General features: G+C 41.3%; 1 protein-coding gene across 1 annotated transcript in view; it reads right to left on the bottom strand.

Annotated features, from left to right (window-relative positions):
* The window catches only part of LMBR1 (limb development membrane protein 1), a 68538-nt gene extending 43471 nt beyond the window's left edge, over window positions 1-25067 (bottom strand). The window contains 4 exon segments of the mRNA XM_040547288.1: window positions 4494-4633; window positions 6970-7009; window positions 9478-9550; window positions 24733-25067. Of these exon segments, the coding sequence (XP_040403222.1) occupies window positions 4494-4633; window positions 6970-7009; window positions 9478-9550; window positions 24733-24795 (316 nt within the window). The 5' untranslated portion in view covers window positions 24796-25067.
* Between the last annotated feature and the right edge of the window lie 1492 nt (window positions 25068-26559).

Below are 26559 nucleotides of genomic sequence, written 5' to 3' on the forward strand. Positions count from 1 at the left end.
TACGTTTTTCCCCCCTTATTTGAATTTCAAGGAGAAAATGGGAGGGTATCTGCTAAGCAACAGACAATAAAACAACATTCCAAAAGATGCACAAAATACCAAAATGCTAAAGAAAACAGACTGCCTCATGGTGGCTAAACTTGAGTTAACAAAGAGGGGGATTTTTCCTTTAGAATTTGCTGTCAGGAAGCTCCTGTTACCACTGAAGAAACATTAACACACAACATCAGGAAGGCTGTCAGCAGCAGCCCTTATCAGAGATACACACATGCACTAAGAGTGCTTGTTATTGTATATATATTTTTTTTCCCTCCAGGGGTGTATATTTTATTTCAGTGGCTTTCTCTGACTGAAGAGATAGTACATTCAGTTACCCAAAGCTGAATACCCATTTGTCCAAATTTCAGCCATTGTATCACACATATATGTACAGAACAGTTCTAAGAGATGCAAATAGTACATACAGAGCATTTTAAAGGATGGGAAGGTGGTGCACATCTGGGCTGACGTTTAAGTTGAAATCCAAAATGTACACATTAACAGCTGATAGGAACCACGTTTACAGAATATTAAATTACAGCACTACAATGTACACATGACATTATGAGAGGTAAGGACAGCTGCGGTGCTGATGACGCACACACTTTCCTCAGAGTAAAGGGAACACTAGATTTAATAGACAATATATTGTATAATAATCATCATAACAATGTAATAGCCTTTAATATCAATAGGTTCCCTTTTCTTTTCCTACCCACCCACTTCACTGACTTAAGAACATAGAGGGCCTTCTTCCCCTACCATATTTTTAATCCTAATTTGATAACTCAAATCAAATTAAAATACAGCCCCAAAAATAATTCTTACTCCACTGATTGCATCATAAAACTGTGAAAGACACTCGCAGACTTTAACATATACAAAAGCTTTAAGCAGTCTAGTCATTGGGTTTTTGTTTTGTTTTTGTTTTTTTTTTTTTTTTTTGGGGGGGGGGGGGGGGCTGTTTATTTTACATGCATTTGTAGTGACCTAAGAAAATCCCCATAAAATAAGTTAATAATACAAAAATTAATAACCCCTCAGTCTCTGGCAAACAGATTAGAGCCTCAGCAATTTTTCTTCTCTTATTCATGGGAGTTTCATTACATTTTACCTCCACCTGGTGGCTGTATTTAACAACAGCACGAATGCACATCCAGCTGTCAGAAGTAGCTCTGGGTTTAGTTCAACACACATTAGGTAAGGTTATTTATACTGGATCTAGCTATGGGCCTTCTGCCTAGTTTCAAAAGTTAAAGGAATATACTTTCCATTTCTCTAAGTGCCAAAACCAATGCAGCAATCCACAATACAAAAAATTAGTATCACAATCAAGCATCACGGACTATATCTGCAACTGATAAATTAATACAAGCACTCCAATGAAATATTTTTCGATTTGATGGGAAACAAAACATTACACAAACTATACATAAAGTCTATGCTAGACAATTATGGAGATATGAACACTTTCTGAATTTGAGTGTTTGTGATAGCTCTATCAACTCTCAAAACTTGCACATATATCTCATGATTTATTTAGTTGGACCATAATGTAAATAATTTACAAAGTTGGGCCGTTACACGGGATTTATTTTTTTATTTATTTTTTTTTTTTTACAAAGCAGTGCAACACTATTCTGCAAACCTAGTGAAGGCCACAAGAGGGAGCTCCTTACCACAATAAAGTTTCGAAATAGCAGGTTTTTGTCAAGTTCCACTAACAGAAGCCTATGGTCAGATCTAAAAATCTGGTCAAATTTTTGACAGCTTCACAACAACTGCAGAAAATCTTGGTTTAGTTCTGTCATCTCTATCCCTAATGTAAGCTTTGGTCAAACTTGGAAACTCAACAATGCTGAGCTTCCTACCATGCTAGCCATTGCTACTGGACTGAAAATAAGTTATACCATGCATGCAGAAAGTGCTTGCTTTATTTTCTCCTCCAAAAGACTATCCTTAAAGCAAAATATGACAGTCACAGGAAAATTCAGATGCCTCTGTATGTGAAAGTTATTTTTTTCAAGCAGATTTCCAACTATCTCACATTTTCTTAAGTAACATAACAACCCTGACATAGAAAGAGTATTTCAGAGTTGTTTAATAGAAGAATTTTCACTCTGCAATGCTGTAGTTTCTCCCACGTCAGCTCAGAAGTAAGGATTATTCTCCATTAAATAGGTTTTTTTCCCATGTTTTGGAGTGAAGAATGTGCCTGAACAGCTAAATCTCTGAAAAACTATAATTTCTCCCCACGCCCCCCCATGTAGGAGGCACACCAAATTAGCGTTACCCCACAGTATGTGTGACAGGATAGATCATAAATTAATCTGACTAGAAAGAGCCTCTCTAGTCACAGAGCCTGATCTCCTGCTTAAAACTGCTAACCTGTAGGTGTAGTCAGGCTTCTCAGGGCTTCAGACAGTTCAGGTTTAAAAAGTCTCCAAGGATTTAGTCTCTCTGAACAACCTTTTCCAGCATTTAACCATGCTCATTGTGAGGAATTTTTGCTTTACGTCCTGCAAACATTGCTTCTTGCCTCACACTGCATGCGCCAGAGAAGAAACTGTATTTTCTCTACACGCCCACTCAGGTCAGTGAATACTGGTGTTAGATCCCCCTGAGCTTGCTCTTCTCCAGAACCTCTGCACCCTGGGACATAGCCCAGTGACTGGTTTGCTCCCTTTTATTACCTAACTCTGCCCTTATCTACAACAGCCAGGGTCTCTTTTCCCCCATACTTCACAGCTTGGGGCACAGACCTGTGAAGTCTTAGAGCAGACCTTGACAGCACAGCCAGAGGTAAAGACCATCTCGACTACCTCAGCCTTCTTCAGGCTGACAGCAGAAGAGTGCTTTCCTGGATTTTGCTCTACACAAGCCCCTCACCAGTTGCAACTCCAGCCATACCCCACCATTTCCCTGTTAGGGCATCAGGTTTTCCTAATTTCACCCCAGAATATTAAACCAGGTGATGTTTCTGCACTCCTCCTAGGTAGTTCATGCCTACTTTCACTAGTTGTGAACTTCCTCTTAGTTTTGAAGCTCAGGGGTTCCCTATTAAGCCAGGCCAGCCTCCTACCACACCACTCCTGCTCATTGTCTTGCACACTGAGGTGGACTGTTACAGGACTTTAAGGAGGGTATCCCTGAAAATAAGCATCTCTCCTGGGTTCCTCTGTCTTGAGGGCATTCTCCAATGAATAGTCCACATATGCAGCTCCTCAACAGAACAGCTCTTAAAATGTCTTTATCCTGTTTTTCTTCCTCGCTCTTCCTTAGATCTTAAACTATTCAAAGTCACCACAATCAGGGTTGCCATCAACTAGCATATCTATAAGCAGCTCCTCCTTAATTGTTATTTTAAAAAACCTTTTACTGTCCAGATAACAAAAAATACTCCACTAGTTTCAGAAATATGATCATCGATATGCTTTATTTCCTGGCTTTACCTACCTGCATTTAATCTGTTGTAAATTTCTTTAGTCTTATTAAAGAACTGCAAATCAGGGATCTGGAAATTCCTGAGTTAGCTGTGCATGAGTATTATTAGATACTTTGCAGAAGTATTACCAAACAAAAGCAAAATTTCATGCAAAGCCCAAGTACCATCTGTTCACAACAACTGAAAAAGAACCGTAGGGTTAACTTGGAATTTATTCATTTCAGATTAAATAAATTGTTTCTGGGAGCAGACGTATTATCTCTTCCCCCCCCCCCCCCAAATCTACTGAAGAACATCCCATTTTCACAGTTATTTCCCCTCAGACACAAAGAAGTGTGGAAAAAAACTTTCAAATATTAGTACCCATTATACATGTTCACATACACCAAAGCATGTAACCAGTCTGGAAAAGCAAACAAAACTCACTCTGCTGGGCATCAAGGCATCATTCCTGCAAGTATATTTGCAGAAGTTACACTTGTCTTGAACTATTTCAAGGAAAACATCATGTATTTTTATTGTGACACTTTATTATGCTCAGAAAACATATTCTACAGTTTTCCTCGCTTACAAAAAGTTAGGTTGAATTTAACTATCTAATCCCAACTACTCATAGATAGAAAGTTTATTGAAACAAATTTTGCTTATAATGATAAATTTATTCTTTAAATACAAACGGGCTTATGAATCTTGCAGTTACTCATAAGGAAGGCGTTTCAACAGTGCATTTTCAAGTTAGTTAGCTTCTGGTAGCTCTAATTCTACATTGATATTCAAAGCAATGCATTTGGTTTAATTCCAACTCTTCATATTTCTTTAAAAAACAACAGAACAGTGAAGACAGATTTTAAGGACGCATCACCCAGCAGCAAAAACAACTAACCGATAACATATCAACAATTCATTTAGCATTTTAAAGGAAAATGGGGTTTTTAGTTTAAAAATAAGAACATATCTGTTAATGTATAATGAAGACATCAATTTTAATTACATTATGCTGAGTACTAACCATGAATTAGTGAGCCATTTAACCACTGAATATAGTAGTTTTGTGGAAAAGAAAGCAGGATCTCATTGCTGATTATTGAGAAAGGCAGAAGCAGGACTGCACCAGCTGAAACTGCTAGAGTGAAGGTGCTCAAGAACAGCCTGAAATTTAAAGAAATGTACCACTGTTACCAACAACAACATGCTCTGAACGGGGTTAAAAAAAGTAGTTAGCCTATCTATTAAAACAGCGTCTGAAGGTAACCCTGTGATTTCCACAGTATTTCACTTCAAAAAAGCAAATTCAAATACCAAGTAGTTTACAGAATCCAGTAAAAATAATTGCTTTTTACTAAATACCACAATTACACTCTTTGGAATGGTGTGCATTCAACGTTATAAAATTATTGGAATTTATGCAGTATCTTTTGACAATTCATATTTTACTTTTCATTCCCCACATACACACTTAGAAAAATTTTTCTATTTCTAAATTCTTACTATAATTTTATTTTAAAAAAGCAGATGAGCTTTTTAATGTTCACAAAGTGGATATAATTACACAAATATTTTAACACCAAACTGAAAAAACTATTGCTTTTCTTTCACCGAGTACACATTTGAGTATCTCACAGCTTAGTGTTTTGTGATAACTAAAGTCAGTACTGAGAAATCATCAGAATTATGTAAAATGTTTAAGCTTACTCTCTTTAGATCACAAATACAATTTATACAAACTGCCATCTTGTGGCATTAAAAAGAACTGTGTTCTTCAAAAAGCAAAGTAAAAATATTCTCACAGAACTAATCCAATGCTAGAACAAAATAAGAAATAATTTTCAAAACTCTATAAGAAAAATAAACTTAAATAGATCATTCCTATGACAGAAGCATCAATGAGCTGCTTACAGAAATCTTACTTTTCCCTAACTGTCTCTACAAATCTAATTGTCATTCACACAATGAAGAAAGTCAGTGTGACTAATTTCCTTTCAGAAAAAGATACGATGCTTTTGTTGTTGGTTTTTGAGATATTTTTCTTTCACTTAAAGATGTTTAAGTACTCTAAGCCAAAACTGCAAAACTTAACACACTGTCTTTTAAGGTGCTACGGGAGTTTGGCTTGGTTTTCTCCCCCACCTACCTCTTTTAAGTCCTGACAATTACGCTACGCAAAGAAACATCTATCTGTATATGTTTGACAGTTACTGCTGTTTGAAAAATAACATGCCCACTTCAGAAACAAGAAAGCTGAGGCTGAAAAAACAGGAAGCAATATATAACACTTTCAATGAACGGATATTATTCTGAAGTGCTAATCTTGTCTTGACTTACACCATGGTCTTATGAAGAACACTATTTACAATTGATATTTGTTGTATTTTAAAGCTAAACTAGAAAATAGATTCGGGGGTAACAGTTAACCAGACAAGTTTTGCTCTTTGAATGTTGGAAAATTCAAAGGCAGGCTAAGACCACAGCTGCTATGAGAATCATTCAATCTAGAAGAACCTTAATACACTGCAGTCTGAAAACCAGAAGAGTACCTCCTCTCTACATTAGAGCTGAGACCTTCACGGCATTCAAGTATGTATTTTTTTCTCTCTTGACCTGAAGTAGACCTTGTGGCAAATGAGTATTTTAAATCCATAAAAAAATATCAGACGCTACTGGGCAAAGCGTGTAAGATTTATCATCTTTGCGCATCTTCCAAGCTTGCCACAAACACACAACTAAAAGTGAACAGCTTGCAATGTACTCGGCACTTTCCCAGGGTACAAGACAAATCAATAAAACATGCAATGAGCTCTCCTTCCAACAGGATGACAGTACCACCACCAAAGAGCTAAGAGTGTTGCAGTAAGTAGCAAGTCCAGATGTTTTAGCAAATCACAAAACTGAGAGGGCAGCAACAGCTCACAGACGTTCTGTAAATCTTCAGGGATATTTAAATAGGAAAGATTAATATCTAGTTTTACAAAGGAACAGGAAGAGGACAGAGTCTCTGGCAGACCAGCAGGTCTGGCAAGTGTTTGACTTCCATTCACTATTCTTTTTTAAGCCCTGTTCAGATGATCAGACGCAGATGTCTACTTTATGGTGAGCTAAGTTGCTCTCCAGGATCCACTGCCTCCCTTGACAAATTGCCATTGACTACTGCGGTGGGACTTAACTCACCTGTATTTAGACACCTTACTTCAGGTGACAGTCTTGCACTGGATTCTACCCTAGCATCAGATCCTCATATGACATTCTGACCAACTTAGTGCCTTCCAGGAAAGCCACAGGTGGAAGAATCCCTAGACCAAACTGCCTTCTCTCATCATGTCTTCCATAATCCAAGTTGACACCTGATCAAGTATCTTTTCCTCTGCCCTCTGACAGCACATTCAATTTGCCATCACATTTAAAAGGGACTGTTATCTAGTTTGAAAGCACACAAGATTCCTGTCAAAACAATATATTCAGGTAAAAAGTTCTTAAAGAGCTATACATACGATATTCTGTTAACTATGGCATCTTCATCCTCTTGCTCATCTGAAAAAAAAATTATAGAAGGTTATATTCAATAGGTAGTCTCCTTTCCTCAGGTTAAACATACATAGGAACACATTTAGTTAAAATTTAGGATTACTAAAACCAAAAATTTATTAGCATCGGTATTTTAAAAGTGCCTTTTACAAATGTTTTTTTTTTTTTTTTTTTTTACTAGTCTTAAGCTCTTCTCAATCAAGTTAGCTACAAAGTTATTTCATTCTATTTCAAGAAGCTTTAACCTGCATATTTAAAATATCTTCCAAAGGGCTCTATGGCAATCAAGCTTTCAGACTATTACTACTACAGCTGCTGCTACAAACTGTCACTCTGGATATCTGAAGCTTCACAGAGCAGAAAAGCTACAGGAGAGTCTTCAGGTCCATATTACCTACTACTGTAAGTTCCTAAATAGATGTTTTATTTTCAGTATTAATATTGGGGGTGAGGTGTTTTTATGGGGTTTTGTTATGTAAAACAAAAAGAAACGAGCAAGAAAACCACACAGACAAAGAAAGCATACAGGAATGACCACTTGTTTCACTCAGTTACTTCTCCTTACTGATTCCTCCGCCCTGCTCCTGGTTTTTTTGGTTTGCTTTTTGTTTTGAGTGGGGGGTAGGGGAAGAGAAGATCTGTTGTTGCATATTCCAACAATTTTAAGTCTTTTCAACATTTGGCTCAGAGATCTAATCGCATGTTCTTCATCTATTCTTTATACAGTTTTCTATACGTGTCTGGGTGTTATTCCTACATTTTAAATCATTTTAGAGTCAGCCTTCTTTAATCTTTCAAGTCTCCCAGCTTTTCCATCAGGTAACTCAAAATCTATTTTTCAACCCTTATTTATTCTTGGTTTGAAAAATAGACCAGGTGTTTCAAGTTTTTACGAACTATGCATACACTCGAAATAAACATGTAGCCATTAACATACTGTACTTTCACAGAATAATTTCATAAGAATGGGGGGGTTATTGCTTCCATTTCTTTGAGTGGAACCTGATGGTGTTTTGATGGGAATCTCATGGTGTTTTCAGAGACCAAGTACAAGTCCCTTATGTATTACCCTGGCTAGAGAGCTTGTTGTGGAAACTTTTTTTCCCCTGAAAGAACTCCAGAAGTGCTAACTCTCCAAACTAATCTCATCAGGAAGATCCTAGCAAGCAATGAAGTTTGCCTAACTAAATGCTCAAAAACCTTTCAGAAAGTCATGACAGCTGCAGAGCATTTCCTCTCACTAGCTGTTGTGAACAACTGCCAAAAAGGTAAAAAGTATTCACATCCAGGAGTTTGCCAAACTCATTCTCCCTTCCCATTCTTCCATACCTCCATATAACAGCAGCTTTGTAGCATCCAGAATACATACTAGGATCACAAGGTAACATCTGTTTTATTCACTATGTTGAAAGAGGCACACTTTTTTTATTAAAAGATGCACTAAATTTCTTGAAGATTTTTATGTTTTACATACAAGTCCATCTGTGAAAGTAACGGGTCATTAAAGTTCAATAAGCAGTTTCTATCAAAATTCAAAGTGCCAAGGTCTTAATGCATGCAAATGCTTTTCTGGAATGATTGACTGAGCATCAAAGCCTCGGATAAGCTGTCAAGAGTCAAAGATTCTGCCATTTTATACAGATTTTTATGGTATTTGCCTTTAGAATAGAAAGAGAAAAAAATGACAGGGGTCCCTACAGATTAGTGTCAGACAGACAATGTTTCTAAAGTAGGAAAAAAAAGATTATCAATTATCTCAAGGAATCAGGCTTCAATGGGGAGGTCATAAAGAACACATTAAGGAAGAACAATAAAACAACTGTACCTAAACAACGCAGAATTATTAGACAAAATCCACTACTTCCCTCCAGTAGAACTGGCAACCTTTTCACTTTACCAGCTAAAGCTTGGAACTTGATTCTGGTGTTAAAGTACAGCCTGAAGACACTTACTCTAAAGAAGTTGACGTGAAAGGAGAACAAGATCTAAAGGCAAAAGAGGCAGAAGTGCCTACTTGAAATTCTCCCCTTTCTTCAACCTCAAAACAGATGAAATATAGGCTGACATGGAGCCACTATGGAACAAACTGCAGCCATCCACACCACCTCCCTCCAACCACACATCCTCACTCCATCACAGAGTGCCAGCTACAGCACTCACTGATCTTCTGAGATGCTTCAGTGTGCTTCATCCGTGGTGTTATTAGAAGGCGCGCTGAAGGGTCTAATAAGTGCTAGAGCTGGCACAACAGAGGGGATGGAGAGCTTGTGGCTTGGGAACAAAGGGAGCAGATAGAGGGGAAGACAGCAGCACATACAACCAGATCAGCTCAGGCTGCTGCAGCCTGAGAAACACGTTTGGCCAGAGACCTGGACAGGTTCTTCTGCTTCTCTTGTGGTGGCAGAGAGGAAAAGAACCACCTACTCACTTGAAAAAACAAAGTGAATTTTGAATACATCAAAAACTACGCTTACCTGCTTTTCTTTTGTATCTTGTGATTATGAAGTAGGAAACTATGTAGAGAACAGCAAATAGGAGAAAACAAATCTGGAAAAAAAAAGTTGCATTAATTAGGTTGTGAAGAAATGTCTGGATTATAATAAGAATGAACAGAAAATACACTATCAACAATTTCAAGTTTAATTCAGATCAATGCAAGCATCCTTTATATAAAGGTCAGTGCTGGTTTTATGGTTTATACCTCTTTAACAGAAAGTTAAACCAATAAGAACAGCTCAAAGTAACAGATGTTAGAGCCACTACACAACTAACAAGTTCTACTCTAAAATGAAGAAAATGCCAGTGTTTTATGTTTGTTTTGTGCTGTTTGTTTTTTTTCCAAGTTTGAACATATTCAAGTCATAAGATTTATCACTCCTTGCCACAAGTGATGTAGGGGTAATGGTACAATGGGTTCCTAAAGATCTATTTTGGAATAAGCTATCAACATACATAAAGAAGAAGGTAATTAGGATTACTATTTCCATCATGTCTGAGCCCAACAAATTCTAGGCAACAATACAGACCAGAGAGTCTGCACACAGTGGATGCCTGAGCGTGAGCTAGTCAAACAGAGTTTCCTCTATAGTCGGAGAAGCCAAGGGCACAATTCCCCTCCTCACAAGGCAGACAGCTTATTTAGGTCACAAGTAGGCCCAGGGTGTCTTGCATCAAATTGTTTCTAAGATTTGGCACTCGAACTTCAATACAGTAAGACAAGGCCCAAACAGCTACAAATACAGAGGAAATTAATCAAATGACAATACAGTTTTAACCTTTCAAATCGTTTGGGGTAACAACAATAACAACAAAAAAATCAAGTTTTTCTTGAAGGAAATACCAGAGGGTCAACACTGCTTCCTTAACCTAGCTTACTGACGCCTATTAAAAACCTGAGTCAGAAGTAAAAACAGCAAAGCACGCCACCCCAAGGTGCTGTAGCCCTTCATCTTCACTAGTACTTGAGCAATAAGAGTGAACTGCTGTACCCCAACAATGTATTTTCTTCTTTTTATTAGCTTGCAGCAAACAGATCACCTACACACACAAGCTGAGAAACTACGTGATGTATCCCAGATTATTAAGATCCTTTTCTATTACGATGCTTTTGTTTTGTGCACAATACTAGTAGCCACCAAGCAGGTCTCCTAACACAGCAGTTGACCAACTCAGTCAGATGAAACTGTTTTAGCAGTTTTTGTTATTAAAGGGAGTTTGTTCTACTGCCTGCATAGGTGTTTTAATCGGATCTGCAGTTCACAATATTAGCCCCCCAGTGTGTTTTACTACAATCTGAGCGTTGATTTCCATTGTGATCTGAAGCTGCAAAACAGTTTAACTCATGCCTGGTAAAGCCATTTCCTTAATCAGTCGTTTAAAGATTTGTTGCCTTTAACAATTTACTGTCTCGGAAAATCAGGAGCAGAACAACTGCCCTAAGAGAAGGAAAAAAGTCAAAGCAAGGGTAATGATGATAGTCCTTAAAGTTTTACATCTCAAATGTACAACCAAATTACATCTAAACAGGCAGAATGATGGGGAGAATGGGAAGAGAAAAGGACGTATCACGTAATTAGGAAAGACTTTTTGAAGAATACTAAATGAAATAACTCTCCCAGCTTATTTTTTTTATTATGTAGTCAGACACGTTAGATCAGAAACAAAGCACAGCACCTGGGTGCCTACAATTGCCCCACAGACTTCCCCCCAGCAGTATCACTGTGCCATGGGTCTGAAAGAGGCAACTGAGCTCGTTCTCTGAGCAGGTAACCCACAGCGGGGATGTCTGAAATACAGATGCCAGGAATCAGATGTCATAACTAGGTCTCTGTATTCAAACATTCACCCTGAATAGAGTTCACCATTCTAAATTGCTTTCTTTGAAAGGTTGCTTCAAAGAAGAAAGGTTTTTGATAGAGAAATCGGATTTAATTTTAAAAAGCTGGTATATTTTTGAATCAGAAAGAACAAAAATCTGAAAACCACCTTGGGCTTTCAGAGCTTGTCCTGTCAGTAACAGATAACAGTGCCAGTGCCGAAAGAGAGTCATTCTCCGAGTTTCCAGTTTCCCTGAAAACTAGACCAAGCCTACAGATAGAGGCATCTAATTTTAGGCACCCACCTTTGAAAATTAGGTGTGACATAGACAGGGTCAGTAAAATTCTTTTTAAAAAGAATCTGTGAGACCCAAATAACACTGCTTCTGTCTAAAATACAGTTAAGATCTCTTTTTCTTGTTTTATTTAAAACAAGAAAAGGGTGACTGCTGTCTTGTATTACCTTCAAATAGAGTAGATGTCCTCTATTCCATCTGTGACAGCAAGGTTACAGTGAAAGCATGGGTCTCTACTTATACGGTACCACCGAGATAAGTGAGGTATTTGCAGAGTACAGCAGGAGAAAACTGTCCAGTAACATGAACTGTCAGATGCCATATTTCTAGTTTTAGATGACAGCTACTTTGCAACTCAGCAATAATGTGTAACTACATATCTTGGTGTAATTATCCTTCTACTTGTCAGAATTGAGAACGATTGTATCATTGTAAATATTTGATGAAAATTATGTATTTTCACTAATAAACACCTTTTTAATGAATAAAGAAGTAAATTCTAACCAGTGAAAGCTTTAGGAATTTAACAAGAAAAGAGTATTCAGAAGTTAAAATTTCTTCATAGTAATCGAAACAAATCACTAAGCAAACTCAAATGTGCCTTCGGTCTCAGTTTACACTCAGTGCAAGCTGTGATCCTGAAGTGTGAGTATCCATGCGTCCCAAATAGCCTTCGAAAGGGAGCAGCAAAACTAAAGGGAGCAGCATCCTAACTATTTTTAGAGTGGAACTCTGTTAAGCTGGGGAAAAGGAATGTGCTGCCCATGAGAACCGGAGAATAGACTCCACCGTCCTGTCACGCTGCAATCCTGGGCTCTTACTCCTCACGCTGCTCTTTGTTTTGTGATATTTTTGCACTGCAATAAAAACACGGCCCTTGTTTGTACTTGTTCTTGTCTCAGTTCATGCTTCTTAATGATGATGACTGGGCTTGTATGCAGCACTCCAGGTACAGTCAGTCCTGTGGCTGTATGTAACAGCACTAAGCCATCCCTTCTTTACTTAAAGTACTTAAACCTGTTCACCCAAGAGTCACATTAGTTTTCCTCCGATCACCAAACCCATCCATGCTGTCCTCCCCAACTGCTTCCACTTGAGCAGCTCAAGATACAGTAGAAACCTGTTTTCAGGATTAAGGTGAATAAACGTGTCTCTTTTTTCCTCCTTTTAGAAACCACACCTTAATTTTACACTACCTCTATTTCAGGGTAATCCAGTCCCTTCTGCACAGTGATCCAGCCATCCACTGCGTTTGCTAGACCTCCGAAGGAATCAGTAGTGTGCTAACAGCGGCATATTTTACATCATTTTCATCATAGTTGAGCAAGACGGCTGTTAATACTAACACTTTAGGAAACTGAATAGCAGATTTGTTCAAACACCTATCATCATGTACACTACAACCAGCTTCTAATTCACTTTACAGCTCTGCCCCAGTTTACATAATACCTTTCTGTGTGTTATCTGGATATAGCCCTTGGCATATGCAAAAGAAAGTTTAACAATAGTCAGGTGTCTTCAAAAACATAGGTCTTTGCAACTCATTTTTATCTTTAAAAAGGCTCAGAATAGGATTATCCACATATAAATAAGTTCTTAGTGTCCTAAACCAACTGTTAACCTTTATTTCTAATCAAAGGTATTAAAATGCATCCAGGTAGTCATAGTGCAATATGACACTCGTCTAAAAAGCACACCACACAAACACATCGGTATCTCCAGTGAAGGAAGAACCTATATCCTTTAAAAAACATCTAAAAACCAGAACTATTATATGTGACAGTGATATGTATAAGCTAATATTGGAATATTCTGTTAAATCCTAACCATACTGCAAGCCCTGTTTTCAACAAAAAGCATCATTTTATGCCATCATCCATCCCTGCAATAAGATCTGACAACAGGTAAGGATGCTGCGAATGCAACAAATCTGGTACAAGTTACATTCCTCGTAACCCCAAACCTTCCACAATTGCTTTTCCACTGGAGCACAGATTAAGCTCATCCATACTTGAGGGGAAAGTGAAGACACTGCAGAAAGTGTACCCAGCTGTGATTAATCAGGACTTCTGACACTCCCTGATATAGCATTGATTAAAAAACCTTTCAATTTTAAAGTTTATTTCCTTAAATTCATTTTAACTTTAGAGAAGGGCAAAGCAGTCATAGATCTGTTGCCATAGCTAGACTGCTTCTAGGAAGCTACTTCAAACCTATGTTCTCACATTATGGGGGAAGCACCCTGAGTCCTTGTTTGACCAGCTGCATCAAAATATAAAGCAAAAAAAAAAGGATGAGTGTGAGAATTTATGGTTAGAAACAGTTATGCAAATCATTTCTTTTTTTATTAGTATTATTTTCAAACACCACCCAGCAGCTGAAAACAAAGCGTGTGAAATCTGTGCTACATTTAGGGGCTCCCTTTTAGCAGGTGGCACACTAAAAAGACTTTCAGCGACAAGCATATAATTTATTAAATCTCTTTGCATGAAAGAAACACAACCTCTGGTCGGACAAGCAAAAGAAACCCATCTTCCCCTGGAGTTCATCTTCATTTGGGAAAAGATGTGCTGTTTTGCCTGCTGAGGTTACACACAGGACACACCAAGAGAAGCTACTTCTGGGGATGCACTGCATTCCTAAGTATCTCGTATCCAGCTCCGCCACAGAGTCATACTTCTGGATCCGTACCAGGCAGCTCAACTCCTGTGAGGATGGAGCTGGAGATAAACTCCACGCATTCCAGTTTGTAACCGTGCATGTCTGAGGCGCTGGCACTGGAGAGTCTAACATTAAACACAAACAAAGGTCTGAACTAACTCAAGTTACCTTGTGCTTATCCCCCTGACAGCTACTAAAGATCAGCTGACATTAATTTGTCCGTGTTGATGACCTTTAAAACTCTGGCACTGAAGTTCATGCCATGGATTAATAAAGCATCATCTGCTGTTGCAAGTGCTAGAGGTACACATTCTCTGTAAGAAAGAAAGTGCTCAAAATACACGAGGGTTTCCCCCTCCTCTCCCCGATACACAGAATACAGATACTATTCCCCACTGTAATTAGTGTGTGTATATGAAGACTTGTATTTTTGTGCACAGAAAGAGCAACAGCTTCTTTAGAGAGGGTCTGTACATACTGCACCGTATTCGCCCCAGTTGTGCTGGAAGCGTAAGAAGAAAGAAAAAAGCACACCACGAATTTGTGCAGTAATCACCCACTAACTGCGGAGCACTGCACCCTGGCAAAGCCCCCCAACAGCATCCTGGGCGACATTACCAGGAGCAAAGCCAATAATTGTGGAAGTAATTACCCTCTCTAGTCAGCATTCAGGGGATCACATCCAGTTACGAGCCTCCCATGTAGGAAAGCCGTTGAAAATTACAGCAAGACGACCCCAAGATGGTCAGGGGGCTGAAATGCTCGCCCCGTGCCGGCAGGCTGATGGACCTCAGTTTGTTCCCCATGAACACAACGAGCCTTTGGGGTCCTGCCAGCAGCCTGTGGGTACCTACAAGGTCACTAAGAAGGCAGAGCTGGGCTCCTGACGCTGCTGCATGGCCGAGGATGAGACTAGGAGGTAAGGAAAAGCTCCTCCACGGGTAAAGTGGAGCAGGGAAACAGGCTGCCCGGTGAGGTTGTGCCATCTCCGTCCCTGGAGGTTTTCAGGAGCCAGCCAGATAAAGCCCCGAGTAAGCCGGTCTTGTCCAGATACAGCCCTGAGCAAGCATCATCTCGTAGCAGACCCTGCTTCAAACAGGGCGCTGGGGCACAGTCAGCCTTCTTTTCTGCTACCCTGAACAAATCAGCATGGTGAGAAGTGTTGGCACCTCATAATTTATACCTTTTTCCACTTGCATTTGTTTAAGCACAGACCCCCTGTAAAGCTGCCAGTGATGCCCTCCTGCTATGAAAAAGCTAAAAACCTCACACAGCTCCGGCTTTTAACAGGAAGGAACCACCACAGAACTATTCTGAAGCAAAACGTCACAGGCCTTGGCAAATTTCTTTGATTTCACACATTTAAGCTTGTCTCTAGAACAGCATCCGACTGGACAACTGATCATTTCTTCCCATTCAATTAGTATTTAGAGTAAGTACAGCAAGTCTGGAGAAGCAAAACAGACAGGACAGCATTTTACTATGCTATCTTTGAAATAAAAAAATCAAGAAGCTTTGAAGAACTGCGGAAGAAGTGTAGAAAATAGCTTTGAAGTAGTGACTATGCCAGAATTAAAAATAAAAAAGCTACTGTTATTACATCTACCAGCATTTCTATGCAAAGGATAGGCAAGAAAAAGGCTACGGACACAACAGTCTTCACTTCTTGCTGCTGCTTCACAGAGCACGTCCTCTTCCCTAAATAGAAAAAAAGCAGAGCAAGAAAGAAAAAGCAGAAGGCACTGTGCAACACTGCTGTAAAACATATCTAAGAACACATTTAACGGCTGAAAACAGAACTGGCAGTGGTTTTGCTGACTGATTACTACCTATAGAAAAGTAGCAGCGTTGTACCTTTGAGTTTTAATCTCTGTAACATAAAACAACTTAGCATAGCACCACGCACACTTACTACTCTTGCTGCTACTACATTTTATTGTGCATTAAAATGCTCCACAGCAGCTGAAATGCTTCTTCCTGCTGTTGCATTGGCAACTGCTTCTGTTTCCACCTGGAAAGGATGGCAAGGATGAAGAGCAGGAAAGCACAGGTGGAGACAAACAGTCTTGGTCTATTTCTAGTAACTCCATTATCCCACCGACATCCAAAAAGGAAGCACTGAGCTCCACTGCTGTTTGCAAGGGTCATCAATAAGTTACCTACAACAAATAATACAGACTTAAAAAAAAAAACTAAAACTTTCAGCTCTGCTCTTAGCCTGACCTTGGCATTTATAATATCATCTGCTTGGGATGACCTATTTTTCCTCAGATGAAGATAACTCTTTATTCTTAAGCTCTGTGCTCTGTAGTCATGTTAGTTCAGTCTAATTCAGCCAGACAGCCTTAAACACTTAGTGTGACATGCAAATTTCAAAATTAAGAGAAAAGTGTCAAGTGTGTTATGACCACAGATAAATTTTACCCATCAACACCCCAAACCCACAACTCTCCCTACCTGTACAGTCTCCTCTGGCCATATGAGAGGCTGGCCCACCCTGCTTTTCTTGGTGTCCAATTCACGAGGAAATCCTTAGCGGTTAAGAGGCTGGGTGTCTAGAGTTGCTCACTTAGAAAAAGTTTCAGGATCTAACAAAGCTTGAAAAAAATCCAGCAGCATTGTGCGCTAGGAATAGTGCTCAGCTGAAGACAAAACCAGCCGCTACAACCCTTCAGAAGGTGCTTTCTGGGCATTACACATTTAACTTCGTGGTAGCTTTGTCTGCAGCACAACCCCACTTCAAACTGAGGGGAAAACTCAGGTTAATCTGTCGATTTGTTAGCTTTATGTTCACTTCTGTATACCTATTGGGAATGTATTTATGCTGCAGAGTAAAGAGGGGAACAGTATTTTGTAACACCTCTACGAGTCTCACCAATAGGCCCCAGACACCTTTGTTCAGGCTACTGGTTCTGTAGCCAGTAATGCACTCAGAAACCCCGAAAAAGTGACCCCAAGCCATGTTTCTTTGACCTGGACAGGCTACACCAGCACCATTAAAAATCAGACTCAAGAATATTTTTCAGCATTAGTGTAGGATTTAAAACACCCCCTAGAATTAACACCAATAGCACCAACCTAGGTCATGCAAAGTTTTCTGGCCCTGAATAAAGGCGTTATCCAACATTTTGCAGCCAGACTGTAATAACCAGTTACATTAAAACTGAATTCAGAGTCAGTCCACTGAAAGTTGCTATCTGGAAAAAATAAACTCGGGAGTCTCATTCACATAAATTTGTTAAACTATTTGTTTGCATTAAGCCAGCTTCTTGGGCCAATATTAATTTCTAGGGCAAACTGTATCTTAGGAGATTGAGCTAGTGAATTTTCTCCTCCAAACTCAAAAACCCTCTCCTTTTTCTTCTCATACATACCATAGAATTTAAGTAGTACATCTCAATTTTTCCCACCTGCAAACCAAAGCCATTTTTAAACTGCAACACTTGTACATTTTCATCATTCTCACCAATTACAGATTCTCTTCTCCACACAAACTGGACATTTACGTAAGTTACCTGTCTTAAACTCAGCAAATATTTTAGACATACTGCTTTTGTCAAATTCAGCACCAACTCATTGATCCTTCGTATCAGCTAAACACATTAAAATAGAAAGTATAATTAGATAATGGGAAAGACAGGATAATCAAGGCATCACCAGACACTTAAGATCACAAGTGAAAAACAGAAGCACCATGTTCCAATGATGGTCATGGAGCCACAGACACTGGAGGTAACAGGGAGCAAGTGAAGGATGCTACTTCTTTCTTCCGTATGTTAAACTCAGCCATGACAGACTTCAGTGCCATCTATACACGTGCTGCTTGCTGGAGGGAGCTATGTGAGATGGAAACAGATCAAATGCAACAGAGCACTGTTGAATAACGTGACAACTAATCACAATATTTTCAAAGCCAAATTATCAAAGTGTCCAAATATTAAAACCAGACAAAGCACTGGGGTCTCCTGCATCCACGTTGACTGCAGTTAGAACCAACTTCCACCTCTTTCAGCTAGACAAGAAACTAGAAGCCTCGGGGGGGGGGGGGGGGGGGGGGGGGGCAGCTAAGCAACACAACGAGATGTATTCAACAGCAAGCTGATGAAAAGTCAGCGTGAATTCTGTCACCAGCTTCATGAGAGTTAACTGGGCCCCAAAGAGCAACAGATCAAAGCTGCTGAAGGTAGGAGGCGATTCCACTTGTCCCACGAATGACTAGTAAGGAGGGTACAGCAGTGACTTCTTCCAGGTCATCTCCACCTCACTGCACGCTTGGCTTTTACAGTGATGCATCAGCCTAGGCTGTTAATTGTTAGGTGCATAAAAGCAAATGACAGTCAGGATGTTCAAAGGCTCTCCTGTTCCCACAGGACAAGTTACGCAAAATCCTGCACGTTAATAGTTACCTAGAAGTCAGTGTCCCTAGATATTTGACAGAAGTATAGAAGTATACGTTTACAAGGAACCTTCAGAGGAGCTGTAAAGAGTAAAGAACATTGCAGAAGTTAAGATTTTCTCACCAAGAGTTATCCCTGCCCTCCTAAATGAGGATAACTACCAAATCAAGCAGGGGAAGAATAAAAAGACAAGAAACGGAAAATACTACACAGACACAAAAAAATAATAAGCACTTACAGCCTTCAAATAAAAGCAGTAAGCATCCATTGAATTAAGTGTTTTGTTTAGATTGTTTTGTTTGGGTTTTCCTCAACCCAAATTCCCAGCTACATCACAACTGAACTCCCTTGCTTACCGTAGCTTCCCTAGGAACATGCTTCTGTCTCTCTCCTCACTCCCACTTCCACCACCCCCTCCCCTCTGCTACTGCGCCCACCATCCAGCCCTCCACCTCCTGGTGTCTCTCCAGAGCCTCTTGGGCTTGCAAAAGACATTCACGACAACGCTGCTTTCTCCCAGTTACCTCTGCCATCCCATCCGCTCCACCTATTACACCGCCAGCTACCCAAACACAACCTGGTTTTGGAACCATTTGGCTGGGGTCTTGTGATCAGTAGCTGGGTTTGTTTGCTGTTCATTCTTTCACCACCTCTTAACCTTGTCTCAAATCCTGCCTGCACCTTGACATTATCAAGTTTATGTTCTCCAGACAAAATTTCTTGAATTATTTTGTAATCTAAGTTTTCTTTAACAGCTGTCTGTACCTTCCACGAAACGTGTCTGCCTTTTGGCCAACCGCTGCTACAAACAAACACGCTAGCATTCAAGAGGAATTATTTTTGACCTGTAACTAACAGCAACTTTTTACACTTGGGTCTTTCATGTTTCTTTTACGTAAATGGAAAAAGTGGAACTCCGCAAAAAGTTGCTTGTTTTGAAAATAAGCATATCTCCATCCGCTTGCCTGAGCCAAGTGTTGAGAGATGCCTATTGATTCCAGATGGAGCCACCAGCGCTGCGCTTCGGTACCAGCAGCCAGGAGATGACTCACTGCTTCACCAACAGAACAGCACCCATGTTTACAAGTGAGGGTATATTTTTAAGATAATACTTATAAAAAGTGTTGGCAACATTGTAGTTATGTTATTATGTGCAATCTTCTGCCTCGTACCTCACGTCACTACAAGTGCTGCTTTATCCGTCATTACAGGTTGGTTTTTTTTTTTTCGAATGTTTTGGAAAAGAGGCAATACTGAGAAACCTAAGCAAAATTATCTTTGAGATACAAGAGGCAGTTTAAGATATAAATTACTCCTGAAATTTTCAGAGCATAGATTAAAAAAAAAAGAAAGGCATGTTATTGAATAAAAGATAAACTTGCATAAACTTCAGGATTCTTCTCCTGTACGAAGTGTAGCGTGGTTCCTGCTGGCACGCATCCCCTGCATGGCTGTAAAACGAGGAGACATTTTACAGAACACACAAACATTAGTTATTTGTAAGAAGTTGATCTTAAAAATTCCCAGTGTTTCTAGTCAGCATTTCCTTCCTGGCCCGCGCTCAGAACACCATCACTCCTGGCAGAAGCGCTGCTCTGCGAGCACCGTGAGCACCGCCCGGGGCCAAGGCTCAAGGAGGCAGAACGGGTCGGGAACAATAGGGTGTGCTGCCCGCGGGACCACGGCGCCCTAATCAGCTCGCTCACCTTGCAGCCACCAGGGACAAACGCCAGCACGAGCCAGAGCCACACGCCAGCTCAGGAGGAAGAGGAGTCCCGGACACATCTCGACCCCAAAATACGACAGGATTACATAGGTGCAACGAGAAACCAAGAGAGGAAAACAAGCTAGTGCTGGTAGTGTGGAGAGACAAACAGAAATCGAAGCCACTGACACTGTCACAAGTCTTCAAAAAAGAGTTTCTTTCTAAACTGCTGGAAGTTATTTTTATATTCAGATTGTTTTTTCTCCCTGTTACACAAAGATCGGATCACCTGTAGCAAGAAAAATTCCTTAATATAGCTGAAATAAAAAAATAAATGTTAAACGAGTATGATTTCCAAAAAAAAAAAAAAAAAAAAAACTATAAAATGCCAAAATTCCCTTACAGAGGGAACTGCTTTGAGAAGCAGAGAAACAAAGTTTCTCCAGCTCGGTAGTAGCTGAAGCCTACACCTCCTAAAACAGCCCTTCCAAAGGGAAGCATCTGACACTCTACCTAAAGACACATATTACCCTATTTTAACGTCTGCCTTTACTTGCATGAAACCATTAAAACAGCACTTTTGTGTTGGAACTGATTCTGCCAGGACTTTGGGCTTGTTTGTTTTCCCTCATGTCCTATTAAGTGCAATTAAGTCATTTCCAAATATACCATGCCTTCCAACTAATAATTTTACAGTCACCAAGTTGTTTTCTTCCACAGTTTTCCCCACACACCATAAACATGAGCACACTATTTATTTTGCCAAGGAAGCCTCAGAAGAGTACGTGTATTTTTATAAACTGAAAGACCTATGTTTTGTAAATAGAGGAACAAAATCAAGAAGTACATCTAAATTTGAAAGCATATAAACTAATTTAAAAGTATATAAACTAATGGTGCAGGATAGAAGACTCAAAGGGGAACAAAGGAGCATAGGAAAAAGTAAAGCCAGAGGAGTATAAAGCCTGCACCACTGTGCTTGCTTACTTTGAGCCTGAAATAAACATTTCACAGCACCACTAGCGACAAGTGGAACATTTTCGTTATGTTGTTTAAATAGACAGACTAACAGGACACAAGGGAAAAGAAATTCCCCAAGAGATTAAGCATCTTCCATAGATGTGTGAGATCTCAGCAAACTAGAAATGGATCAAAGGATGAAGGAAGGCAAAATAAATAAGTGTACAAAACAGCAGTAGCATGCAATCACAGAGCATCACCCGGCCTTCACACGTACTACAAGACTTGCACATGAATGCTGACCAAAGGCAGAGCACACGTGCTCCTACATTTAGCAACCTTGAAGCAGCTGATTCATGTCTGAGGAGCCGTGCTGAAACCAGATTAGAGAGTTCGCCTCCTGTTAGTAAGGGATCATCTCATGAAGCAACAAAACACAAGGCAGGTTTCTGCGTCCCAGCAAACAGGGACGCTCTTGAAAAACCAGACACCACGCTGACACGCCAAACAGGAGGCCAGGAGGTGAACGGGCCTGAATTTTATGCATTAAACCACAGACAGTCAACTCGAAAGTGGACAAAAGATCTTTAAAGTCTTTCATTAATCTTGCTCTATTTATAAACATGTGACAGAAACTTCTCTCTTTCAGCGGTGAAATTATCAGAAGTTGGCACCTACAGAAAAAGAGGTAAGTACCACCAGCAGAAGGGTAAGAGGCCTTTGGGTTTTGTTACACACCAAAACTTTATAGAAACTTACTCGCTTGCCCACTCAGAAGATACATATAACAGAAATTAATCATCACATCACACTGAAGCTGAGCTTAGCATGCCTTTAGGAATCCCTCAGGACGCACAATCTAGAAATTCTATAGCCATTCAAAGGAGAAGAATAAAATTTGCAAAACAAAAGAGAAGAGGGTTTTCTTTTCAACCACACCAAGCTGATTTCCTTTCTCTCATGAATTTCAGCTTCCAGTAAAGATGGTGCCACACAACTAGAACTCCAAAGACACTAACACATTCCATAAACATGACTTATTTCTACAAACAGGCATATGCAGTTTTTGTAATACAGTGGAAGAAAACTCTAAATCCTTTTGTTCACCGCTCCAGTGCTCCTACCCCACCTGCAGCTGGAACGAAAGCCTCGTGCATGTCAGAAAGTGGAACACGGTCCCTCCTTCAGCCGCGGGGCCGACGGCTGTACCAACGGCCTAGCCACAACTGTTTGTCTGCACCTCTGAGGAAAGGATACTCACTGTGCAACTTCGTGACCAGCGAGGGCAGAACTACTTGTGGGGGATGTTAACATCACCATACAGGTAAACAACGTGCTCTGGGTACTTGGTGGCGCTTAGGCTAATGACAAGAGCAACAGGAGACTGTGAAACAAGGATTCTTGCAATATGCTCCTGCAGCCACGTGAGCACTGCAAGAAGGTTGTGTGCTCAGCTGGGGATGGCAGCAGTCGATGCACTCATAAAACCCTGTGGGCTTCAGATACATAAATGAATATACATAAATATACTTTATATATACTATATACGCAAATGAAAGGCAAGAACACAACTGTACGAGTGCATGTATTAAAAGGGAAAATTGTTATTTCTATCCTTACCTACTCAACAATAACATAGATGGCCTATCATATCAAAAGTATAGCCTGAAAAGCAAGAAGTTTTTACTGAATATTCTGCCTTCGATGTCCACGTAAAGCAACACTGCACCTCTAAAATACATGTTCTTGATGTCTTACGTGAATTCTTATGACTATACCAATAGGAAGAATTACTAACTGCTCTCAGATGGGCTGCAAAACTTTACAGAAGTAGTTCCAGTATACGTTAGTTAGTTCTTTAAGAATTTAATAGACTTTATTACATTTAAAGGTAGATTAAAGAATTTGATAGTGCATCTTTACTAGGTACAAAACCACAACGCGTAGCACATGATACATCAGAACAAGACCCTGGGGGACAAAAGTATGAGATACCTAGAGCTCAAAGAACTACAAAAGGAAAAATGGACACTGGGGAAAAGATGGATCCTAACATCTAGGAGAGCTGCATGATGATGTATATAAATTTCTGTTTTCATCAAACAGAAGACATTAGGAGAACATTTAAATACTTCTTTACAGCAGAATATTATTCTTTCAATGCCCCTCCACTTGTCATGGTTCTCATGACATACCCCACATCCACTCATGCAGAAGTGTAGAAAAACCCCAGCAAACTAGATTTTTCAGCTCTCTTCATATAGATGTGGTATGTACTCTTAAGAAAAAAAAATATCCTGGCAGTATAATACCTCAGCAAAAGAAAGGTTTTAACATATGCATTCTTAAGATACAGAAAAGAAGTTCACACACTAGGGACACAGTCAAGTCTCTTTTATCAAACACCCTTGCTGTAGGCCTACCTAACCCTGTTAACAGCGATATTTAAGATTGCCTCTCAAAGTAGCTGAAAATTATTCAGAGTTAAATTATGAAATGGTATCTTCATCCGAGGAGTCTCCCCTTTCTCACCCAGCAGTAACTGCACAGTGCATGTAATTAACCCAGCGGCGTTAGGATGGTAAGTGGCCGACCAAAGCCACCTCTCTCCTGCATGCAGCAGGAGCACGACGAACCCCATCGAAACACCTCTGTGGGCTTCAAACAGTCCTTAAAACGTGAACCAGGCAGTCCCGAGAGGAAGCCACAACAGCTCTCCCCACCCGCACACAAGGTGCAGCGCTGCACTTGACCCCAGGAGGCTGAGGAAGGTGGGACAGCGCGGGTGCGCAGGGTATGCGCGCTCTGTTTCTCCACCTGGAGAGCACGGGGCACGCAGTGGCGCTGAGAGCGAGCCCAGGGCTGGGGGAAAACGCGAAGGTTCCTCGTGTCCCTTGAGAAGGGTGCAGCCTTACAACCAGCAGCTAAAGCCAGGAGGGTGTCAGGACCGCCAGCAGCAATGGGTGGGAGTTGCAAGGCTGCATTTGAAGGTGTGCGCCTACCGTGCTTCGCCCAAGGGGCAGGGAGACCCCCGGGGAGAGGCAGGGAGACCCCCGAATTGGGGGGGGGGGGGCGGGGGGGAAGAAGGAAGGGGGACCCCCGAATTGGGGGGGGGGGGGGGCGGGGGGGAAGAAGGAAGGGGGACCCCCGAATTGGGGGGGGGGAGAAAGCAGGGAGACCGCCGAATTGGGGGGGGTGAAGAAGAAAGGGGGACCCCCGAATGGGGGGGGGGGGGGGGGGGAAGGTGGGGAGACCCCCGAATTGGGGGGGTCACAGAGATCACCGGATCAGGGCAGGCAGCCGGGGGTCAGGAGCCTGAAGGGGCGACGATGGGACCCGGGATGGGGGGGGGGGGGGGGGGGTGTCACACGACGGTGAGGGGCGCGGCGCGTACCGTGTACTCCCGCACTTGGCTGTGGAAGTTCTGCTCGCGGATCGTCACCTCGTCCGCCTCCATCCTTCATAGCCCCGCGGCCCCCGCGCGGAATGGCGGCCGCCGCGCCGCCTCCTCCTCCTCCTCCTCCTCCTCCTCCTCCTCGTCGTCCTCGTCCTGCCGCCTCAGCTGCTGCTTCTCCTGCCCCCCCGGCGGCGGGCGGCCCACCATGGCCGGGGCAGGGCCGGTTACCTCCCCCGAGCCCTGCCGGACGACCGAGGGGCTCCGGCGGGCGGCGCTGGGGGCGGGCTGCGGCGCTCCGTCAGGGGGAGGGGGAGGGGGGGGGAGGAGGAGGAGGAGGAGGAGGAGGAAGGCCAGCACCGCCCCCCCCCCCCGCTGCGTCACCGCTCAGCGCCGCGGCCCCGCCCGCAACCGCCCGAGGGAGGGAGGGGCAACGGGCAAACGGGGGCGGGGTCTGAGGGAGGGGGCGGGGTCTATAGGCAGGGCTGGCCTAAAATGGCGGCTCCGCGCCCAGCAGCGTGGGGGGTTATGTGTTAAGTCAAATTTTCTTCGTTTCTGGGTTTGCAAGCAGATCGATTGTCTAAGCATACACAAAAACTATTCATCTAGGATGCATTATAAATTATAGATGATGGTTTACCAAATTAACACTTGTTTCAATCCAAATATGTAACATTGCTTCAAGAATTACTGCATTTCTACAACTTTCATAGAATCATAGAATATCCCGAGTTGGAAGGGACCCATAAGGACCATCGAGTCCAATTCCTGGCTCCACACAGGTCTACCCAAAGTCTTAGACCATGTGTCTAAGTGCACAATCCAAACGCTTCTTAAATTCAGACAGGCTTGGTGCAGTGACTGCTTCCTTGGGGAGCCTGTTCCAGTGTGTGACCACCCTCTCGGTGAAGAACCTCTTCCTGATGTCTAGCCTAAACCTCCCCTGCCTCAGCTTGACACCATTCCTGCGGGTCCTATCACTGGTGATTAAGGAGAATAGGTCAGTACCTGGCCCTCCACTCCCCCTTACATTTCAAGTGTAAGGCTCATTGCTTTCTGCCTTCTTACATCTATTGATACATTACACACGATATCCATGCCAATTATAATTCAGCTTATATCTACTCCCTAGCCTCTGGCCCATTTCCTTGGTTAAAAACGTCCTTTTGATGATTACAAGTTATTTGCAGGCAGAATCGCACTGCAGGTGTGGGAGGTCAGAAAAATTCCCTCCCTCTGCCCATCTGAAGTCCACTGCTCCTGGAGGGAGAGTTTCTCAGTATTTACTGAGGCATTAGGAATGGGAAAGGACCACTAATCTGGAGGAGCACTGAGCACAGGGGCTTTGAGATAATTCTTGGGAAATGCTGTCCTGCACTGTATAGCACTAGATTGAGTCTGACAGATAATATTGGTTGTTTTTTGTTTTTTGTTTTTTTTTTTTTTCAATTTTTCCCACTTCAGTCATCTTCTAGGGATGCTGAAAGTGGTGAAAGCATCATTAGCTGCCAAGACAAACTTGACATGAGTCTTTGGTGTGTGAGACTTGCTACTGATGTTCTTTTACCAGGACTTGGTCCAGAGAGGACAATATAATTCAAGACACTGCTTATGGGTAGATGTAATGTATTTTAATATAGCAACAAACACAACTGGAAAAAGTAGGTAATTGATATGCAAGGACCTGTTCTCAGAGAAATCAAATGCTCTGAGAGATGTCTATGGAAAGTATGTCAGTAGAATCAAAAAACTCTATTCTTAAAATATATGCTTAATGTTTGTGCAGAAGAGATAGGTTCCTAGCTTTCATCATCTAATACACTATAA

The sequence above is a fragment of the Cygnus olor genome, chromosome 2 (assembly GCF_009769625.2).
Source record: "Cygnus olor isolate bCygOlo1 chromosome 2, bCygOlo1.pri.v2, whole genome shotgun sequence".
In the NCBI taxonomy this organism is placed as follows: Eukaryota; Metazoa; Chordata; class Aves; order Anseriformes; family Anatidae; genus Cygnus; species Cygnus olor.